This window comes from Scleropages formosus, chromosome 5, assembly GCF_900964775.1.
Source record: "Scleropages formosus chromosome 5, fSclFor1.1, whole genome shotgun sequence".
In the NCBI taxonomy this organism is placed as follows: Eukaryota; Metazoa; Chordata; class Actinopteri; order Osteoglossiformes; family Osteoglossidae; genus Scleropages; species Scleropages formosus.
Window position 1 is genome coordinate 30,565,732 of NC_041810.1, and position 21,783 is coordinate 30,587,514.

At 42.5% G+C, this 21,783-nt stretch overlaps 1 protein-coding gene across 4 annotated transcripts in view; it reads left to right on the forward strand.

The window, feature by feature from the left end:
* The window catches only part of LOC108942348 (arf-GAP with SH3 domain, ANK repeat and PH domain-containing protein 1-like), an 81,326-nt gene that overhangs the window by 51,408 nt on the left and 8,135 nt on the right, over nucleotides 1-21,783 (forward strand). For 2 of the 4 annotated variants that reach the window (XM_018765654.1, XM_018765656.1), the window contains 16 exons: nucleotides 14-89; nucleotides 221-307; nucleotides 2,358-2,366; nucleotides 3,399-3,499; nucleotides 4,199-4,268; nucleotides 5,100-5,187; nucleotides 6,125-6,173; nucleotides 7,983-8,146; nucleotides 11,141-11,274; nucleotides 12,094-12,185; nucleotides 13,405-13,591; nucleotides 14,514-14,599; nucleotides 15,630-15,745; nucleotides 16,002-16,069; nucleotides 17,497-17,604; nucleotides 20,490-20,715. In XM_018765654.1, the coding sequence (XP_018621170.1) occupies nucleotides 14-89; nucleotides 221-307; nucleotides 2,358-2,366; nucleotides 3,399-3,499; nucleotides 4,199-4,268; nucleotides 5,100-5,187; nucleotides 6,125-6,173; nucleotides 7,983-8,146; nucleotides 11,141-11,274; nucleotides 12,094-12,185; nucleotides 13,405-13,591; nucleotides 14,514-14,599; nucleotides 15,630-15,745; nucleotides 16,002-16,069; nucleotides 17,497-17,604; nucleotides 20,490-20,715 (1,661 nt within the window). The remainder of the gene's footprint in view (nucleotides 1-13; nucleotides 90-220; nucleotides 308-2,357; nucleotides 2,367-3,398; nucleotides 3,500-4,198; nucleotides 4,269-5,099; nucleotides 5,188-6,124; nucleotides 6,174-7,982; nucleotides 8,147-11,140; nucleotides 11,275-12,093; nucleotides 12,186-13,404; nucleotides 13,592-14,513; nucleotides 14,600-15,629; nucleotides 15,746-16,001; nucleotides 16,070-17,496; nucleotides 17,605-20,489; nucleotides 20,716-21,783) is intronic. The other 2 variants (XM_018765657.2, XM_018765655.1) reach the window with 1 other exon arrangement.

The window sequence follows — 21,783 nt, forward strand, 5'->3', positions numbered from 1 at the left end:
TATTCTCTTTCAGCTTTTTCCAAGACGGTTTGAAAACTGCCGACAAGCTGAAGCAGTACATTGAAAAGCTGGCGGCAGATCTCTATAATGTAAGCGATCAGTGTCAAAGCTCCAACAAGACCTCCATCTTTGGCTCTTTGTATTATTTATAATTATCAGCTAGTGTTTTCCTTTTTCCCTTGAGAAGTCAGCATGTGTATGACGCCTGGGTTTGTTCCAGATAAAACAAACACAGGATGAGGAGAAGAAGCAGTTGACTGCCCTGCGGGACCTCATCAAGTCCTCTCTGCAGCTCGACCAGAAGGAGGTAAGCATACCTTACAGTTCCCTAGGTCCCTATGAATTAAACAATCAAGAATGGATAGGACTGGTGCATTGTTTGGGAGCTCTACTTCAAGTCTGATGTTTTCTATGCTGTTTTTTTAATCAAATTGGGACATTTAGGGTTAAAAATTAAGTGTAATTTTCATACTTTTCCTACATCCTGTTAACATTTGCACATAAATTGTGAAGGAATCTTATGAGCTCAACTATAATGTAGTTCAAGTAACTATGAGGAATTTTCCTTTAAAAGGCTGCCGGTCATTTTTCTACAGTTTTCTACAATTTTTTTTTTTTTTTTTTTTTTTTTAATGAATAGGTTGTCTCTTTCTTGTATTGCCGTTTTCTGAATCTGGATGTAGCTAAATTCCAACATAGGTAGCCGGATAGTCTGAAATGTAGGTGGGTCCTGATCTGTGCTGTGGAGTCTGAGTCGGAGTTGGAAGCAATTATTGGCTTACTGGAGTTGGAGTCGATAAAAATGCACCACCTCTGACTCCGACTAAATGTACTATGTATGCCGACGTATAAGTTGATTTGGCGTATAAGTCGACCCCCAAAAATTAGAGGTGCAATATAGGTTTATTCGTATATGCACTGGATAAGTTGACCCCCAAAATAACGTGCAACTTCTGGGCCTAGGCTAGGCCTGTGGATTTGTGCACCGACTCCACAACCCTGGTCCTAAGGTGGATAGCTAATGCTGTAGCTAGCTTCCTGTATACATGCGGCTCTGTCCTGATGTAGGACGCTTAGGGTGTTGGTAGCTGCAGATGTAGGTAGCTGACTCGCCGAGGGAGTGGCCAGTGCTGTACCATGCTGGTAGCCAGTGTGAAGTAGGCCCTGCTGGTGACCGGCGTTGTGCCACACTGACTGCTCAGTGGAATGACGCTGACGGACTGTCTAGCTCACAGCCCTGGCAACAAAGCTCCTAGCGCTCTGCCAATATTAGCTCCTTGGCCCGATGATGTTTTTCTTGTTTTCGCAGCAAATTTAAGGTGAAACATCAAACGCATCTCCTATTTTTATCAAGTATCACATTGCGGGGGTCGCTGCGTACGTAGCTACCGTGAAGTAGTCGTTGGAAGAGCACAATGCAACTCGTTCAGATTTTTTTTACCTGGGATATGTCAGAGCAGATGTCTGGCGAAATATTTTCAGTTCGTTAGCGAATTGCGGGTCGTGGATTGGATCCGCACAGTATTTGAGTTCTCCACAAAATAGCAACTGTTTTCTTTACACCCGTATATCACCAGCAGTGGACCGATCCAGAGGAATTCTGGTCCTGTTGAACAATACTCAAGGTCGAACCCATGACGATTTCATATTCTTAGAAAGGAAAGTTTGTTGTAGTCACTATTTTTACTTCATTCTCTGTTTGTTTGTCATCCGTTCTACATTATAGTGTTACGACCCACGTTACTGTGTGTTTAGGTGGGAAGATTTACTTATTGTAAATACATAGTTGAATTGTGGGTAAATTGTAAATAGAGGGTTCAACCACTAGGGCAGTTTATGGGGAAACTAATAGTGTGACTATGTGTCAGGGTGTGGAGAGGGCCTGGGGTGCTAAGCTGTTTTGAGGCACGGGTCCTCGGACCGAGAGCATCATTTCCTCGTGTGCCGCTGTTCAATAAAACGTTCGAAATGAACGCTGCCTTTGCGTCCTTCTTTGCCCTATCCAAACCCACGGTGCTGCACGCCACAATATTCTCAATCGGGCGGTTTTTATTAACCCCGACTTAACCAATAACGTGAACATATCTGCAATTTGCTCCTCAGTAAAAATGTACTGCCTAAATTGTGGTACTGTGTATGTCTACTTTCCAGTAAAACTGCTTGCTTGATTTTTGCATTTTTGGCCCAGTGTAAAGTACTTTGGCAGAGTGCCCCGTGTAATGGCTGTAGCCTATGCTCATGATTTTGGCTTAGAAACGAATGGTAAAGGTCTTCTACGTGGCAGCCTTTCCTTCTGCTGTTCTGTATTTCTTTTAACATTGTTGCTTCTCTCTTCCTCCCTGCTTTCCTGACTGAAGTCCAGGAGAGTAAGTGCTGACATCCTTCCAATTGCTCTTGCTTTGAGTTTGTTTGTCTGTTTGTATATATAGTGCGAACACATTAAGGCTTTGGACCTGTTCAGCTCTACATTTAAGTGGAAAAAAGGAAAATCTTGAGTGGATTTACTGGGGAAAAAAAAGCAGAAATTTGAAATGTCTTCTGGCTCTTTCTCAGCTTTTGGTGATTCATATTTATTTTATTATTATGATTTATGTGCTGCACCGGCCTCCCCCCCCCACTGGTGTCCATACTTACCACCTCACCGCTGTGCACAGGCCTTCTCTCTGCAGCATAGCAATATAGGAGCTGGGATGGGTGACCACAGGGTCACAGGTTCGAGGTCCTCTTATTGTGCCTTAGAGCAATATATCAGTGATGAGTTGTTTCTGTAGTATTGTTACCTCTGTAGAGGACTGTCAGTAGACATGGCACGGTGGGTAAGCGAAGAGTACTGTTCATGCTTGTAGGTCTGACTCAGGCTCCAAGGCCTTTATACGTATATCGAGTTTATATTGTCATTTGTGTTTACATGGACAGATTGAATAAATCCATGTAAAGTCAGTTGTGATAAAATGAAAAGATATAACACATTTATTAGACACTTTTCTCTAAAGCAACTTCCAATGAACTCTATTTAGTGTTATCAGCCCACACACCTTATTCACCGCAGTGACTTACACTGCTAGATACACTACTTACAAGGGGTCACTCATCCATACATCAGTGGAACACACTCTCTATGTCACTCCCACACAATAGTAGAACCTGAACAGCATGTTTCTGGAGTGTGGGAGGAAACCAGAGCACCCAGAGGAAACCCACACAGACACGGGGAGAACATGCAAACTCCACACAGACTGATGAGGGATCAAACCCACGTCCTCTCACATCCAGGCGCCGTGAGATCGCAGCACCACTTGCTGTGCTACTGTGCCTCCCATAGTTATGGTTTGTTAACATGTGCTTGTCTATGTCAGTGTGTTTAACTGATCAGGTGTATTCTTAATGTGTTTCTACAGGACTCCCAGAGCAAGCAGGGTGGGTACAGCATGCACCAGCTCCAGGGAAACAAAGAGTTTGGTAGTGAGAAGAAGGGTTATTTGTTGAAGAAAAGTGATGGGTAGGTTTTCCTCTCTCACACATGCAAACACACACACTAGACACCAGCACAGTTATAGTAATTTTGTTCCTGGTGTCTATTGAATGAATCAGTTCCTAATTGATTTGTCTAAATTTGCAGTATTACCTGCATTAAGTTGGCTGCATCACAATTTGGATGCAAGCAGTGATTTTCTTTTCTCCCAAAAAAACTTACAAATTGGGTTGTTGGAATTAGTGGACAAGTCAAAAAAGAGATCTTTAAAAACACAGTCACATGGTTTGGTAAAAATTTAGTACAGGGTCCTGCTGCAAATTGAAAACATTACGTTGGAGCCTTGCTGCAACTTGAAACTCAAAAGCTGAGTCACATCTGCTGAAAACATTTGAGAAAATGTTTTTGGACATTGATGATACTTTTTGTTTTGCATTCACCTTTTTATCTCAAATGTTGTTTAAAGGTTTTGCATTTTCCTTTATTTGCTTACCCATCCTGGGTGTGTCCCCTTCCCCTCCAGCCTTACGCCCTGTGTTGCCGGGTTAGGCTCCGGTTCCCCGCGATCCCGTGTGGGACAAGCGGTTCAGACAATGTGTGTGTGTATGTAATATTGCAAGTCATTTTGAAAAAAAAGCATCAGCTAAATGAATAAATATATTTCTGTGCACTATTTATATAAATGATTTCTGTTTATGTGCTCTGACATTCTTGTTTCTGTCTCAGGTTGAGGAAAGTGTGGCAGCGGAGGAGATGTTCAGTGAAGGGTGGCATCCTTACCATCTCTCATGCTACGGTGGGTCCGATTTCTGTTGCTGTGGTTCTGTATAGCGGGCTTAGGTGAACCTTTTGGGGAGCTGGTTTTTGGTTACATGGCTACATGGGTGGGGTTAGGGTTACAGTGATTGAGGGCTCACAGCAATACTCTGACAAGGCTCCAAGAAATCAGGGACACTGTTGATGCGGCTACTGCGGTTTTTCACTGTCTCATGACCCCCACCCTCAACGATGAGTCCGCATCTGGTTTGATGTTGAATCACATTTTCCTCATTGTTGCGTTTTCTGAAATTTCGCTTGCGTTGCTACCTTCTGCTTTAGTTGGCATCAAAACACACTAAAACTCAATACTCAAATGGCTCTGTATTGTGGGGAACAGGTTCACAAACCAAATCCAATTCCAAATTCATTATTGCTATATCTGAGACTTTTACGGAAGCTCTTTAGTGAATACAATTACATGTCGATTAATACGCTTTCTCGATTGTAAAACCGAAAGTGACCAGATACTGCCAAACTTGTTTATGTGATGAATCATATGTTTCCTCGTGATCAGTTTTATTATATCTTTAGTGACAACTGAAACATGCAGGAGAGCACATGTGTATACTTAATTCATGCTGAGATTTTATTTCAGGATTGAATGTGAGGATTTTATTTTATTTGATTTAGGTGAAAGCGTTTCAAACGGTCTTATGGATTTGTACCCATCCAGGGGGGATTTCTGTCTGCTTTTTGTAACCTCCGCATCTCCTCCACTGTTCACGTGCACAGCTTTCTCAGTTCAGTCACCAAACACAGGCATGTGTTTTATAAAATGACTAAGTGGAAACTTCCTGTCTGTCTTCAGTCCAACAGGCAGCCGGTGAAACTCAATTTGCTCACCTGCCAGGTGAAACCTAGCACTGAGGACAAGAAGTGCTTTGATCTCATCTCCCGTACGTACTGCCTGCTCTTGTCACACGATTTCATGACCTATAACTCGCCATCATTGCTGATGTGACCATCGACTAGGACAGCGACCGGTGCCGGCATCTCGGAAGGCCATCGCACGGAAGGGAGAGGTGTTAGTTGCTCCCCAAATGTCAGCAATGTCCTACCATGTGATGCCCCCTCTCCCCAGGCTGTGTACAAGGGCAGCACTGCAAGCCTCAGTGCTGCTTTAGAAAAAGGCACAAAGTCAGAGGTTCTTAACCTTGTCTCGGCCACAGACCCATTTAAGAATTTTGTGAAATCTAAGGACTTCTTATAGAAGAATGTCCGCAAATAAATTCAAGGAAAGTACTCCGCAGATTTTTTTTTTAGATTCCACCTCGATCATCTTATAGAATTACCCAATACGTTACTGGTCTCAAACATACGGCCGTTCAACAGATTATCGAAGGATACAGCTGCAGCTCCCCATACCTTACAGTACCTGCGAATGGTGCCGTCCCAGTCTGCCCGTCATTAACTTTGTTCTAGTTATTATAATTAGTATATTATTATTTAAGGTTTGTTCTTATTGTGTACAAAACCTGCAGCAGGCACCATGATTCCCATTCAGCCTGTATTCAGCAGTACGAAATGAGATTGACACCTAGATTATCAGGTGTCACAGATTATAATAGCGTATTAACATTTTTATTTCATTTTTATTTTATCTTTAACTTTTATTTAGTTGCGTGTTCTGTTCAAAACACGGACCCCCTTAAGCCCCCAGGGCTAAGGGGTCGTCAAACCCCTTGTCTAAGAAGACATCCTCGCTAACCCTAACCCTAACCCTAATAAAAGCACTTCTAGACTGTAAAGTTTGAAATGGGGAGAAGCTTCCAAATAGGTCTCCCCCACTTCAGCTGTTCTCACATTTGTGTTTTTCTTCCCCCCCCTCCCCAGATAATCGAACGTATCACTTCCAAGCTGAAGACGAGCAAGAGTTTGTGATGTAAGTGAACAGGGAATGCTAGGTGGATGGGTGGGCTTGTCAGTGAATTATTAAGAAAAAGACCACAACAAACTACTGTGACATAAAACAAGCAAAAATTGATGTTAGCTTCATACTCAGCAATAGTTTGAATATTGTTTTGAAGATGATGATTATGATCGCATCCAAAACAGGGCTTGAGTGAGTGAGCGAATGAATGAATGAATGAATGAATGGAGCTAATTCTTTGTGGAAAAAGCTCTCAAATTTCAGACTGACCCCCCCGTAGTAGTAGTAGTAATAATAATAATAGCAACATAACATGTTCAGCTGCTTGTAACAGTTGTGTGAACTGTAAACACACCTCTCCGTGCGGAATGCCATCGTGTACTTCCACTCATCTCTCCAAGGTTCGTGCTGTTACAGCCCCAGCGAGCTGGTGTTCTGCGCAGAAGGATTTCTGCGGCCATAATAATGACTCAAGACTCATGATTAGTAATAGCGCTCTCTGAATTATGCACGTTGTTTATTTTCCCTTATGAAAATGAAAATCGATGGTCGCCCCGTTGCTATTTTACCCATCACTCTTCTGCCTGGATGGCACACTGTGAGAGAAAAATGCGGTGACTAATGGAGACTCCCTTCAACGTCGCTGAAGCTTACAGAGCCCGCACCCCCATACAGTGCGGGAGAGATGGAAAGATGCCAGGTCCACAGACGAAAATCCGAATTCTCTGCGTTCTAAAAGAATAATAGTGTAAATAACCAATTGTTGCTTTAAATCCAGATTGCAGCATACCGTTAAGAAAGTAAATGAATTAAGAAAGTTAACAGCGAATCTGACGCTTGAATTCTTCTGCATGTGAGTTATACACATACGTCATCTGAAACCGTGTGTCCCATATGGGGTCACAGGGAGACAGAGCCTAACCTGGCAACACAGGGCAAAAGGCTGGAGGGGGAGGGGACACACCCAGGAGGGGATGCCAGTCCATCGCAAGGCACCCCAAGCAGGACTCGAACCCCAGACCCCCTGGAGAGCAGAACCCGGTCCAACCCACCGCGTCACCGCGCCACCACACCCCCTAAGGGGTTTATTGTTTTATTCATTTTTATTCCTGGTTAAATTAACTGAAGCAGCCAGCATTAAGTACCTTGGTCAAGGCCCCTCCTAGTTGGAGTCTTAAGGCTGCAAGTCTATGTTCCTTACTTGAAAACTATGTGCTGCTCTCTTCTGTTAACACTGTCAACCATTATCATTTCTTAGAATTTACTGCTTTCTTCTTTGAATCCTACCCCTGCTATAGGGCCCTTGATCATGGTGCTCTCCCTGAATACTGAATTACTCCAGTAAAAATTACCCACCTGTATATATAGATGAAATAGGTGTAAGCAGCTTATTATAAAAACCTGGCATTGTCACGTTGGCGAACACTATGATGTTGAATATTAATGAATGAATATTAAATGATTAGTTCAAGATCAAGTTCAAGTTTCAAGTTTATTGTCATAGATACAAGTACCATGTGCATGTATCATGAAAAGCCTTATTCATTTTTAGTGGAGTACAGTTATAACCACATGAAGCGAGAGAATGCGAGTTTATTTTTACAGCTGTTTTTTGCCGAAACGGCTGCCGCATCTAAGCTCATTTACATGTCAGACGTGGTACATGGCGGAGGCACAAATGCTAACTTTAAGGTAAATGGTGTCAGAAGATTAAGGGAGTGTAAGGAGATGCAGGGTGAATCCCTGCCAGATGTGTTTTCAACCCCTGATAGTGTAATGCATGGTGACCCCCCCCCCCCGCCCATGTTTGTCTGAGCACAGCTGGATCTCGGTGCTCACGAACAGCAAGGAAGAGGCCCTCAACATGGCCTTTCGTGGGGAGCAGAGTGCTGGTGAGGATGGCCTGGACGACCTCACCAAGGCCATCATCGATGACATGCAGCGCATGCCCGGCAACGAGGTGTGCTGCGACTGCGGCGCTCCAGGTAAAAACCCCCATGCGTGGCTGCATGTGCACGTCCACGAGAGCGGATAACCTCAGGAACCTCACGTCACAGCACGCGGGGTCTCGGACGTCCGTATCAACTACTCCACCAAAGGTCCTGTAACTACCTTTGCATTCTTACAAAGCAATCTTGACTCTGTGGAAACGGAGTCGAAATACCACTTGGGACTGTTGACTGAGTGTAGCTTTTGCCTTGGACAGCCGGTAGTGTAGAGGTTAGAGCTGCTGCCCATGGACACCCTGGTTGGAAGGTTGAGTCTCACCTCCAGCTATATAGGTGGTCCCTGATTTACGATGGGGTTACGTTCCGCGAACCCATCAGAAGTCGGAAATGCCTTTAATACACATCGCCGCCCAGCATCACGAGAGAGTATCGCTCTGCATGTTGCTGGTGCGCGAAAAAATCAAAATTCGGAGTACGGTTTCTACTGAATGTCTATCGCCAGCTCACGATTGCAAAGTCGAAAAAAATCGAAAGTCGAATCATCGTAAATCGGGCACCACCTGTAGTACCCTTGAGCAAGGTACTTACTCTAAATTACTCCAGTAAAAATTTACGTAGCTGGGTTAATAATTGTAAGTAGCTTAATGTTGTAAGTTGCTTTGGAGAAAAACATCACATGTAAGTGTCTGGGTAAATTTGTAGTTTTCCCCATTGATAGATTTGGCCATTTTAGTGAACAAAGGTGGGGCACTGCAGGGTACATTACAGGACACGAACCGGCAGCGCTTTGCTCGGACGTCGGTGGGGTGCTGCGTCCATCACGCGCTGCCGTTTCGCAGTTAGCGTGTGAGTTTGGAATGCGGTTGAAGGGCAGCGCTGTTGTCGCCTTCAAGGAGAGAATGACAAACCATTCAGGATAATTAGACCTCGCTGAGCTTCATACGTTGTACATTGCATTATTCATCGCTCCTTTTTTCTTAGTGCTTAGTCATCACTCAAGAGGCTCTTTGGGGACAAGCTATTTCTCACTGAGTGTCAGTGTGTCCTCTCTTTGACACTCGCTGTCTTCAGCGTGCACAGCAAAGCACTTGGGGCCCACTGCAGCGGCCAGTTTCAGCGCCACACTTTGCTCGGTCACGCGGGCATCTCCCGACCTCTGGCGTATTAGTGTTGTGCCGTGCGTGCGTCTCGCTCCCTCCGTGCTGTGTTGAAACACCTGAAAGCTGCCGTATCACTTACCGATGCCGCTGAATGATGAATGGAGGTGAAACCAGACCCTGGAGAGGGAGCGTCCAGGATGAGAAAAGTGGCATCTTTATTTACATCAGCACTTCACGGTGTGTTTGACATTAACACAAGCGGAGCAGTGTATGGTGTGTGTGGGTGGGACGGTAGCACAGCGCCTGGGTGGTGTGAGAGGACATGGGTTCGATCCCTGCTCAGTCTGCGTGGAGTTTGCATGTTCTTCCCGCGTCGGCGTGGGTTTCCTCTGGGTGCTCTGGTTTCCTCCCGCACTGCAAAGACATGCTGTTCAGGTTCCCCCATAGTGCGTGAGTGACAGAGAGTGTGTGTGTTCCGCTGATGTATGGATGAGTGACCCATTGTAAGTAGTGTATCCAGCAGTGTAAATCTTTGAGTGCCCTGGTTTCCACCCACAGTCCAAAGACATGCTGTTCAGGTTCACCCACAGTGTGTGAGTGACAGAGAGAGTGTGTGTGTTCCACTGATGTATGGATGAGTGACCACTTGTAAGTAGTGTATCCAGCAGTGTAAGTCACCATGGTGAATAAGGTGTGTGGGCTGATAACACTACATAGTGTTTATTGGAAATTGCTTTGGAAAAAAGTGTCTGCTAAATCAGTCAGGAGCATAGTTTCAATTTAAATGTTACAGGTTGAAGTCTCAGGTTGTATACGTCAGTGAAAGTTGCTTATCATATTTTGATAAATATTTCCAATTGTATAAAAGAATATTTTGGGTAGAAAGGCGAGCTAAACAAGTGGATTCTTATAATACTATTATATTATCCATTATAACGCACGTTACGGCCTGAGTCGTGCCGTCCTGGAGTACGTAGGTACACATCGATCTCAGGGCCCTGTATTTTGATTCTCGGTCGGTATTTGTTTGCCTGAAATGATAAATCATGGGGATAAATAATTTAAAAAAAAATTTCAGGTCAACAGATGCATGTTTTTCCTTCTTGTTTATGCAAATTCTCGCTTTCTCGTGTTTGTTTCATTGCCTGCTCTATTCCATGAACAGCGCGAGGGAACAAATCAGTGCCGTTTTCCATTTAAGAAACAGCTTCCTTGGGCTACAGTTACGCTTGTTTTTGAAGGATGAACCACAGTTATACTTCAAAGAGGGTTTTAGAATTTCTCTTCTCTAGTGTGGGGTTATATTTAGGTGAAATGCCGAGCTGACGTTAAGGTAATTTGCATATCTTTATATGAAAGAGCGGAAATATCACATTCAGTTGTGGGGGAAAAAGCATTTTATTCTAGTGATTTGTCTTCTATGGTCATAACGGATTTAATATACAGTGTATTAGACAGCGTGCAGCCAGCTCAGAGGGTAAAAATAGAGAAATACTTTAGCTCGGTGACAGAATAAATCGAAATGTCTTTCAGCGATAAGCATACATTTTTAATGCAATATTTACAACAGGGACACATCTTGGATGCAGCCTTGGACGTGAATCACAGCGGGATGTGGTTTCTGACAGGTTGCATTTCACTGATAAACTGCACGATATTAAAGCACATTTTTCTTCAATTTAACTGCACAAAATTAAAGCACATTAAAGTTTTCTTCAGTTTAAGATTTCTGTACCCCCAACAGTATGAGCAGGAGGGTTGTGCCCCCTAGTGCCAGGAAACTTCTTCCGTTCTGTTTTAAAGTGCGCTGCCATGGCTTATTGTGGGAATAAATAAAAATCTTTAAATGAGGATTCTGTTTCTGAATTTAATGCTTTTGTAAAAATTCTTTTTAAAAGTTTTTTTTTTTTTCTCTCATCTCCCAATTTAGAGCCAAAGTGGCTGTCCACAAACTTGGGCATCCTGACCTGTATCGAATGCTCGGGCATCCACAGGGAGATGGGTGTGCACGTCTCGCGCATCCAGTCCCTGGAGCTCGATAAACTCGGAACTTCTGAACTCTTGGTGAGTTCAAGCCCTACGTCGTTCTAACTTTGTATACTTGTGGAAATGTGAAACATCTTAAATCGGTTATTAACTAGCTAATTACTTTAGCTCAGTGGAACTAGATGCATTCATTTATATTTATTTATTCATGTGATAATATTATTCTTATAGATAATGTTATTATTATCCATATTATTTTTATAGATAACCATCTGAATCCTTTTGATCATCAACTCATCAGGTGCATCATTTAGAGTTTTGGATTTATTTTTTTTTTTTTAATTTTTAGCTAAATATATCTCATTAGGAGTTTGTTTTATGGTTCAAGGAAACTTCAACTTTTTCTTCAGATATTTGTGCTGATTGTATTGTGACCTAGTCTTTACAGTGTGGCACGTGAGCATTATTGAAAGGTCGGTGGATCACGCGAAGCACAGTAACAGAACCGCGTTTCCCTGGTATTCGGTCCAGTGTCAGAGATTAACCACCATCAATCCAAATATCATTACTGAAAGTACTCATTGATCAGCACACATGTGGTTGTTTTGTCCAAGCTTTTGGTTGACTTCCGTCACATTTTTTTAAAGCAGGGATGTTTACTTATTTGTAATAATGTCACATTTTATTGTTCCTATCACATTGGTTCTTTTATTAAATACATGCTACAGGTATATGATATGATCCTTGTGGTATGTAAAAAAATACATTTACAGATATTTGAAAAATTCCAAATCAGTTATTTTAAATGAAGTCTATACTGTTCAGTCTCTTTTTCCATTCAGAATGTATGTGATATTTCTTTATACTGTATATATAATTCTTTGCTTTATTTTGTAGCTGGCCAAGAATGTAGGAAACAGTAGTTTTAATGAAATTATGGAAGGGAACCTTCCTTGTCCATCACCAAAGCCATATCCATCAAGTGATATGTAAGTATGTAAGTTTTTTTTTTTTTTTTTTATTACTTTTTACTAATGAAACAAATAATCAGTAAAAGTTCTATGCAGCTAGCCATGTAATGTACACTGGGTCATATGGTGGAATGTGAAAAATGCACTATATTCCAGAATCACATCTCTGCATCCAAATCTTTCCTTCTGTTGATGTCATGCACTTTCTGTTTTTTTCTCTGAAATTTACATTTCTTTACTTAGCAGACACTTCTCTCCAAAGTGACTTCCAATGAACTCTATGTAGTGTTATCAGCCCACACACCTTATTCACCATGGTGACTTACACTGCTAGATACACTACTTACAATGGGTCACTCACCCATACACCAGTGGAACACACACACTCTCTCTGTCGCTCACACACTCTGGGTGAACCTGAATAGCATGTCTTTGGACTGTGGGAGGAAACCAGAGCACCCAGCAAAAACCCACACAGACACAAGGAGAACATTCAAACTCCAGACACACTGAGCAGGGATCAAACCCACATCCTCTCGCACCACCCAGGTGCTGTGCGACAGCAACGCTTCTCGCTGTGCCACCGTACAGCTCTTTAGAGGCCTACATGTACATCACTTTGGAGAAAAGCATCTGCTAAACAAATAAATGTAAATGTGAGTAACTGGCCCTCAGCTGCAGTTGCAGATTTTCAGCGTTCATTTGCTGCTTAGACATAGCGTGGGCTGTCGTTACAACTCTGTGTTAATGTTTTAAGGGAGTTTTTCAGACCTTGGTACAATGCCATACAGTAGGATGTTCACTGTCACTTTTCGTTCACTGATGCTACTTAAAAGCCATTAAGGCTGCACTGAAAAATATTAATTGATTGACTGGTCGATTGCTGCTCACGTTAGCTGTCTGTTCCCATCATGTAGTCCTGTACAATGGTACTATTTATTTTCCCCCAGGATTACAAATGGTCAACCTTCTTCAGCATGTTATACAAATGGAAGTTCCTCCCAAGTGTGACTTTGCATAGATGTAGTTCCAATCGGTGCTGTGGAGTCGGAAACGGAAGCAATTATTGGGTTACTGGAGTCGGAGTTGAAGGTTTTGTGTACCGACTCCACAGCCCTGGTTCCAATGCCCGTAAATAGAATTAAAATTGTTTAGAACTAGCATCATATGGTGTAACTATTACAGACAGAAGTTTTGATGGTGCCGTAAAACCACCAACTCTACCTTTTCCTTATAGGACAGCACGAAAGGAGTTCATCAACGCCAAGTATGTCGACCACAAGTTTGTGCGCAAGACCTGCTCTTCAGCAGCCGCCAAGATGAGCGAGCTGTTTGAAGCAGTTCGATCCCGTGACCTGCTGGCGCTGATCCAGGTCTACGCCGAGGGTGTGGAACTGATGGAGCCGTTGCCAGAGACAGGCCAGGTGAAGGGGGACGATGGAACTGCATGTGTACATATTGGGATGGCTGACAGCTTCATTGTTAATGCTGTTTCCTATGGGTCCTAAGGTTGCAGGTTCAGTTCCCATCTCTAGCTGTAGTACCCTTGAGCAAGGTACTTATCCTAAATTGCTCCAGTAACATTACCCAGCTATATAAATGAATAAATAATTGTAGGTACATTAACATTGTAAGTTGCTTTGGAGAAAAGTGTTGGCTAACTGTGAAATATAAGGTAGATGGGCAGAGGGTCAGTGAGGTCTAAAGGAGAGCAGTTGGAATTATTAAATATAACACAGTTTTAACTGCCAGTACTTAAAAAGAGATGGGGCAGTAGTCATAATTGCCTAATGGATGTATGTTATTATAAGCTGTAATGGGGCAGCACTGGTTAGACACAAAGGATCAGAATTCCTGTTCCACCCTTGAACAAGGTACTTACCCTGAATTACTCTATTAAAAGCCATCCTGCTGAATACATTTACCCTTTTATACAGCTGGGTAATTTTACTGGCACAATTTTAGGGTAAGTACCTCACTCAAGGGTACTACAGTTGGAGGCAGGATTCAAACCTGCAACCATTGGGTCCAAAGGCAGCAGCTCGAACCACTACGCTCCCAGCTGCTGTATAAATAGGTAATTTATTGTAAGCTGCTTAACACTGTAAAGTGCTTGGCAGAAAAAGTGTTAGCTGAAGGAATGAATGCAAATGTCATTGTTTTCTTTTGTCTTTTCTAGTTGTAGATTTTGAAATCAAAAGGGCTTTGGCCATGAAGGACCAGTGGTGGGCACTCATGCAGTTTGCTTAAACACAGGTCCTCTTTGCCATTTGTTCTTCATATCTCTTCCTTTTGTTCCTCTCCGTGTGCGTGTATGTGTGTGCGCGCACGCATCGCCCGTACCAGGAGGCAGGAGAGACCGCGCTCCACTATTCCGTGCGAACAGCCGATCAGACCTCGCTTCATCTTGTCGACTTCCTCGTACAGAACAGGTAAGAGCGGCTTGTCACGCAGACGGGTTTTCTTTTAAAATTTATTCTGTTCTATTCAAGTGATAACCGGCCACCCACCCAAACACAGACAGGCGTTAAACTGGATACAGGAGAAGAAAATTACAATTTCAAATTGTCATTCAAGTTCCCATCCTAAGAAAGTCCTGTTTCAAATATTGCATTTTGCAGCGCAGTACATTGTGTGCAGCAAGCACGTTTCCCCCCCCCCCCCCAGTATGCCATGTGTTTATTTGTGAATACACTCGTACCTTGTGTTACGAACATCCCAGCTGCGAATTTTCAAAGACGTTTCCCAGTTTACTTATATATTTTTAGCTGTGCTTTTTTTTTTCCATCATTCTATTTTCTACAGTTATTTTGGTTCAGCGAAAATGTTTTGTGTTTCGACTTGCTGCCGTTAGACAGGGGAGTGGAAGAAGTCGTCTTGAGTGGCATTAGATATTGATCAATTGTCACTTATTGGCTCTCATACTTGCAAAACTCTTTCATATTTCGGTGTGATATCAAAATGTCCTTGATCTCAAAAGAACTACTTGGTGACATTTATTTTTTTTTATTTTATTTTATTTTACTTTATGGGGTGGCTGGTAGTGTAGTGGTTAGAGCTGCTACCTTTAGACCCAAAGGTTGCAGGTTTGAATCCCCCCTCCAGCTGTAGTAGCCTTGAGCAAGGTACTTACCTTAAATTGCTCCAGTAAATTACCTGGCTGTATAAATGGGTAAATAATTGTAAGTAGCTTAATGTAGTAAGCTGGAGAAAAGTGTCAGCTCAAATGTGTATTTGTACAGCTCTGCTGAGTTAAGTATGTTTTGTGTAGATGCAGTTCTCCATAGCCAATGGCTTGTTCGGCATGGCTGGATTTTCATGTTTGATGAACTAGTAGTTCCCAAATGTCTGATTACCAAGAAACATCTCAGCGCTCCGAGTAGCTTAAGTTATCGTGGCTTCGGCCGAAGTTTCGGCGTAACCGTGTCCCGAGCCCTTTCTCCCGGTGTCGTCTCCTTACAGTGGCAATCTGGACAAGCAGACGGAGAGGGGGAACACAGCACTGCACTACTGCTGTCTCTACGAGAAGCACGAGTGCCTCAAACTGCTCTTGAGAGGCAAGCCTGCAACTGACATCGGTGAGTATCAGTGAGTGAGTCCCAGGATGCTGGGATACTTGCTCTCAGTATTCACCAGTGGGAAAAAAAAAAAAAAGTCTGGATGTGTGTTTTATTGGGGATGGTAATGAGCACAACATCAATACTCATATTATGATGCTGAGGCTCAATTAATTTTGGCTTTCGTGTAAATTTACCGTGTTTTTCCAGTACCCGTGCCCTCCCGAGCAAATGAATAGTTACTTGTGAATGAAATTTGAAATGTTATTGTTTTCAGCCAATCAGAATGGGGAAAGCGCCCTGGATATTGCAAGACGACTGAGGATAAAGCAGTGTGAAGAAGCTGTAAGTGCCACTTTCAGGAGCGTAGAAATACGGCTTCTGTCCACGTGTGCAGAGACTTATCATTATTGATATTCAGTACATAACATGGCTCATTTAAAACAACTGGAGGCTGTTTTGGCCTTTCGTTGTGTTCTTTAGAACTGGACTGCTGAGTATTTCTGTGCTGTGGGCCTCAGCTAAATATGTAGTGACGTTTCCTGTTCACTTTCTGACTGGAGTGCATGTTATGACAATATCGTGCTCTTTTATTTCTTTGAAAAATGTTTTTCTTTATGATTTAGGGTTTTTGATTTAGGAATCATATTGTTACTTCTTACTCATCCTATTTTTTTTTTTTTTTTATTTCAGGCAGCATTATATAGAATAGAAACAATAGATAATAAGTGATTCCTGTTGTTTGTAACTCTATGGTACAATGTTGTTGCTTTGTAATTGTAGTGCATTATTTATGTACAGACGGTCCTCGGGTTATGAACGTCCGTCTTACGTACAACCTGTAGTTGCGAACCAAGCCCCTTAAAGCCTGTTATATAAAAAAAATTTGAGTTACATACGCACACCGGCTGAAGCCGCTTGTCCCAAGGGGAGTCATGGAAAACCGGAGCATAGCCCAGCAACACAGGGTGTAGGGCCGGAGGGGAGGGGACACCCCAAGTGGGACTCGAACCCCAGACCCACCAGAGAGCAGGACCCAGCCAAGCCCGGTGTGCCACCGCCCCCCGATTCCCTACAGTGATTTGTAATAACAAACAGGCACTACTTTGCAACTCGTATCAAAACATTGCGCATCTACAGCGGTTCGTGGGCGCGTGAGCCCGAGGTAGAACAGAGACTAATCATTATCACTGTCTAACTAAACTGTTGAAGAAGTGCTTCTTTAATGTTTTTTAATGCCTACACATACACACACACACACATTCTCTGTCTCTCTCTTCCTCCTCCTCTCTCTCGATTATAAATACCGTAGTTACATTTATTATTATTATTATTATTATTATTATGGTAAAGATGTTTTAGTGTACCTGGATGTGTTTCTTTAATGTTTTTTACGCATAGAAAGGCACACTATATATTATATGTTAAGACAAACATTTGACTAACTCACGTTAGACACGAATCGTACCTAACTGTACGATTTGTAGTTACATACAAATTTGACTTAAAGACAGAGTTAGGAACGGAACTCCTTCGTAATCCAGGGACTGCCTGTATGGGATAAAAAGTATTCTTTTACCGTTCAAAAAAAGAAAAACCTGTTCAGCAGGTGTTAGTGTCTACCAAGTGTGTGTACCATAGAACCGAAGTGATTGTCTTTGTACTTTTCAGTGTTTTGGTTAGACTGTGTTTAGACTTGTGCTCAGTGAAGTCTTCTTCAGCACTTTTGACTCTTGTGCTTCATGGGGTCTTTCCAACATTTCCACCACCAGCTGGTTCAGGCATCCTCTGGGAAGTTCAACCCCCACGTTCACGTGGAATATGACTGGAACCTGCGTCTGGAGGAGATTGATGAAAGCGACGATGACCTGGATGACAAGGTGAGTCCATGGTAGCATCTCATCCGTGACACAAACCCATAAGCAGGAAAGACATAGTTTTTCAAAACATAGACATTTCTGTTTATTTTATTTCTCATAATACATATTTAAATGCACCACAAAAATCACCTTTTCTGTTTGGTTCTGAGTTAATAAAGAGGGTTTCTTTTTTTTATGTTATACTGTATTTCTATTGTCATATTAGCTACTTCATTACACTTTTTCCATGGTTGTTTCCATTGTTCTTAACAGTTCAGAATTTTTGAAGGCGTAGGTATTTTTTTGCAGTAAATTCTTTTCCTTTCACTCTTTCATTTCCTGAAAATTTATGAGTAAAAAGTTCACTGGAGTGAATATCACATGTGTTTACCTTTCAGGGTGATAGATGGCAATGAAGTACACCCAAACAGATCAGGAGTTTACTGCCTTAATTTAACTTGCTACTGCAGTGTTTAAAGTTTGGCTCTGATGTTCCTGATGTCTCATGTGTTTATGGGATAAATTGGTCGACAGTTGACATGGAAATGTTTCAATAGTTTTTGGAGAGTATGCTGTTTTATTTTCAGCAATTTTAAATTTGTTGTGGTTTTAATGGAGCTTATTTATTTTTTCGTAGTTATTAATTAGTATTAAGGGGGGCGAGGTGGCGCAGCGGGTCTGGGGTTCGAGTCCCGCTTGGGGTGCCTTGCGACGGACTGGCGTCCCGTCCTGGGTGTGTCCCCTCCCCCTCCGGCCTTACGCCCTGAGTTGCCAGGTTAGGCTCCGGTTCCCCGCGACCCCGTATGAGACAAGCGGTTCAGAAAATGTGTGTGTGTGTGTTTGTAATTAGTATTATGTTAAAAATAATACAATTGAACAATTTACTGTATTTTTGTAGCTGTGTACAAGGTTTTTCGAAATTTTTTCTAATGCATCATTAATCTTTTATTATGACATAGAGGTGAAAATTCAAGTTATGAACAAAACGGGTTATAACCAGGCTTCCCATCCCACTTGTTTGTAAGTTAAGGAGCCATAGTATTTCATCACGTGTATCATGTGCCATCAACTCGGGTTCGAGTCTTGGTGACTTGATAGACCAATGAATTAAAAAGGGCTCGGTTTTGTGCTAGTCTGATGAGATCTTCGAGCGTCCACCCTGTCATCATTGTAATCGCATCGATCCATCTCATCGGTGGTCTTTCTCTGCGCCTTGTACCCTCGATCTTTCCAGTCATGACATCCTTCTCCAGTGATCTTTCCCTTCGAACCATATGACCGAAATATGACAAACACATCTTCATCAATTGCGCTTCAAGTGGCATTTCCGATTTGATTTCCTCCATGATTGACTTGTTGGTTCGTCTCGCTGTCCGCGGCACACGCAGAATTCTCCTGCAACACCACATTTCAAATAAATCAATTTTTCTTCGGTCATATAGTCCAACTTTCACAACCATACTTGACAACTGAGAATACGAGAGTCTGAGCTAGCCTTATCTTTGTCTGCAGTTTGATGTCCTTGCTTTTGAAGATTCTGTCTAGCGACTTCATGATCGACTTGCCTAATGCCAAACGACGTAATATTTCCTGAGTGCTGGTCGAATCAGTGTTCGCAAGTGCTCCCAAAAGACTCATACTAGAAACGATCTCAATTTCTTCTCTGTCAAGCTCGAATTTATCAATGTTATCAGTTGACATGACCTTGGTTTCTTCATGTTCAGTTCTAATCCCATCCTTCGACTTTCTTCCCTGAGTTTCTTCAACAAACGCTCCATGTCTTCCTTTGATCCAGTCAGCAATGTTGTGTCATCGGCATACCTCAGACTGTTTATCAGTCTTCCGCCTATACGTATTCCAATGTTATCTTCTTCTAAGGTAGCCTTTCGAAATATGGTTTCAGCATACAGATTGAATAAATATGGTGATAAAATGCAGCCCTGTCGTACACCTTTCTGGACTGAAAACCAGCTTGTGTTTCCATATTCTGTTTGAACCGTAGCTTGTTGCCCATCATAGAGATTTCTTATTAGCTGAACAATGTGTTTCGGTGTTCCCATTTGCGACAGAGCTGACCAAAGGTTTTTTTATGATCAACACAGTCAAAAGCCTTGCTGTAGTCGATGAAGCAAAGGTAGACAGGCTTCTGATATTCCTTGCTCTTTTCTAGTATCCATCTAATGTCAGCAATAATATCTCTTGTTCCTTTTCCCTTCTTGAATCCTGCTTGAGTTTCTGGCAACTCTCTCTGTCTATTTTATTGCACCTACTCTTAAAGTGGGGCATCACGGTGGCACAGTGAGCAGTGCTGCTGTCTCACAGCACTTGCGTGGTGCCACAGGATGTGGGTTCTGTCCATGCCGAGTCTGTGTGGACTTTGCATGTTCTCCCCGTGTCTGTGTAGGTTTCCCCCAGGTGCTCTGGTTTCCTCCCACAGTCCAAAGACATGCTGTTCAGGTTCCCCCATAGTGTGTGAGTGACAGAGAGAGGGTGTTCCACTCATGTATGGATGAGTGACCCATTGTAAGTAGTGTATCTAGCAGTGTAAGTCACCTTGGCGAATAAGGTGTGGGCTGATAACACTACATAGAGTTCATTGGAAGTCGCTTTGAAGAAAATATCTGCTAAATAAATACATGTAAAAATAACTGTTGCATGTTTGACTAGCATTCCTCTCAGTGTAGCTGCTGATATTTTAACATTATTTCTCTTTGCATTTTTTCAAGATTACACTGAGTTTGTACTCTGAGGTATTTTTCTCCAGGTATAACTTGCCTCACTACCACACTTTTTCAGAAAAAAAAAATTCTTTCTTTATGATCCATTTATGTTCCATGTGTTGTCCCATTTCATAGATGAGGTCCAATACATGAGGTGTACATTACTCCTTTCTTGCATCCTTTCAGCCCAGCCCCATTAAAAAGGAGCGCTCGCCACGACCTCAGAGCTTCTGCCACTCATCTAGCCTGTCCCCCCAGGAGAAGCTTTCCGTCCCTAGCTTCGTTGGCCATCGCGACAGGCAGCGACTCTCCTACAGCTCTTTCAGCAACCAGGTGTACGGCACTTCGACTGAGTCACCCACCTCTCCCGTTGCAGATGGCCCTCCCCTGCCTCCTCGGAATGTTGGCAAAGGTAGGATAAGACTGGATTGACTCCTCTATGGCCTGCAGTAATCCATGGGCAAAATGTTTCTATAGTGTTAATTTCCTTGCCAATATCTGAGTGCACCACTAGCTTACTCTGAAATAAGTGCCCTGAGAACCACAGACATAGTTTGGTTTCCAGAGTTAAGTCGGCTCTTGAAGTAAAGAAAGATTTGTTATTTTTCCATCAAATTTTTGCATCAAATTATTTGGCACTTCTCTAAAACTTATTTGCACTGGTTATTTGTCATCTTGGAGAAATATGTCAGCTTTGCTGAATTCATTATGCCCTCTGTGTTGACAAGCCTTCCAGGCTCTGCTGTACACAAGCATTCCCACAGCATGATGCTGCCACCGCCATTTTTCCCACTAGAGATTGTGTGTTTCTGCTATCTTAAGCCAAACATAGTGTTAAGTTTGATGACAAAAAAGCTCCATTTTCGTCTCAGCAGACCACAGAATTTTCTTCCTCTTTGTTTCAGAAATGCCCACATGCCTTCTGGCATACAGTAGTAAGGATGTCACATGCCTTTTTTTAACAACAACTTTAATTTAGCCACTGTCCCATAAAGCTGACATTGGGGAAGTATGTAGGCTGCTGTTATAGAATGCACAGTCTCTCCCGTCTCAGTCACAGAAGACCGTTACTCCTTCAGAGCTCCAAAGGCCTCTTGGTGGCCTCGCTGACTAGTGCCATTCGTACTCAAAGTCAGTTTTGGAGGATAGTCTGCTCTACACAGATTCACAGTTGTGTGATATTACTTCCAATTTCTTTTGTTTTTTTTTAACAATCAGCTCAACTATACTAATATTTAGTGCCTTAAAATTGTTCTGCATTCTTCCTCATACTGATAATTCTCAAGAACCCTGCCACTGATTGGCTTAGAATGTCCTTTGCCTTCATCATATAGTTTTTGTTGGACTAACCAACCGTGGAACCTTCCAGATAGAGGTGTATTTATGGTGTAGTTGCACAAAACACCTTAACTGCACTCAGATGATCTCTGTTGAAATCACTAAGTAAATTATAAAAACCCTTGTTTGCACCGCAGCTGAT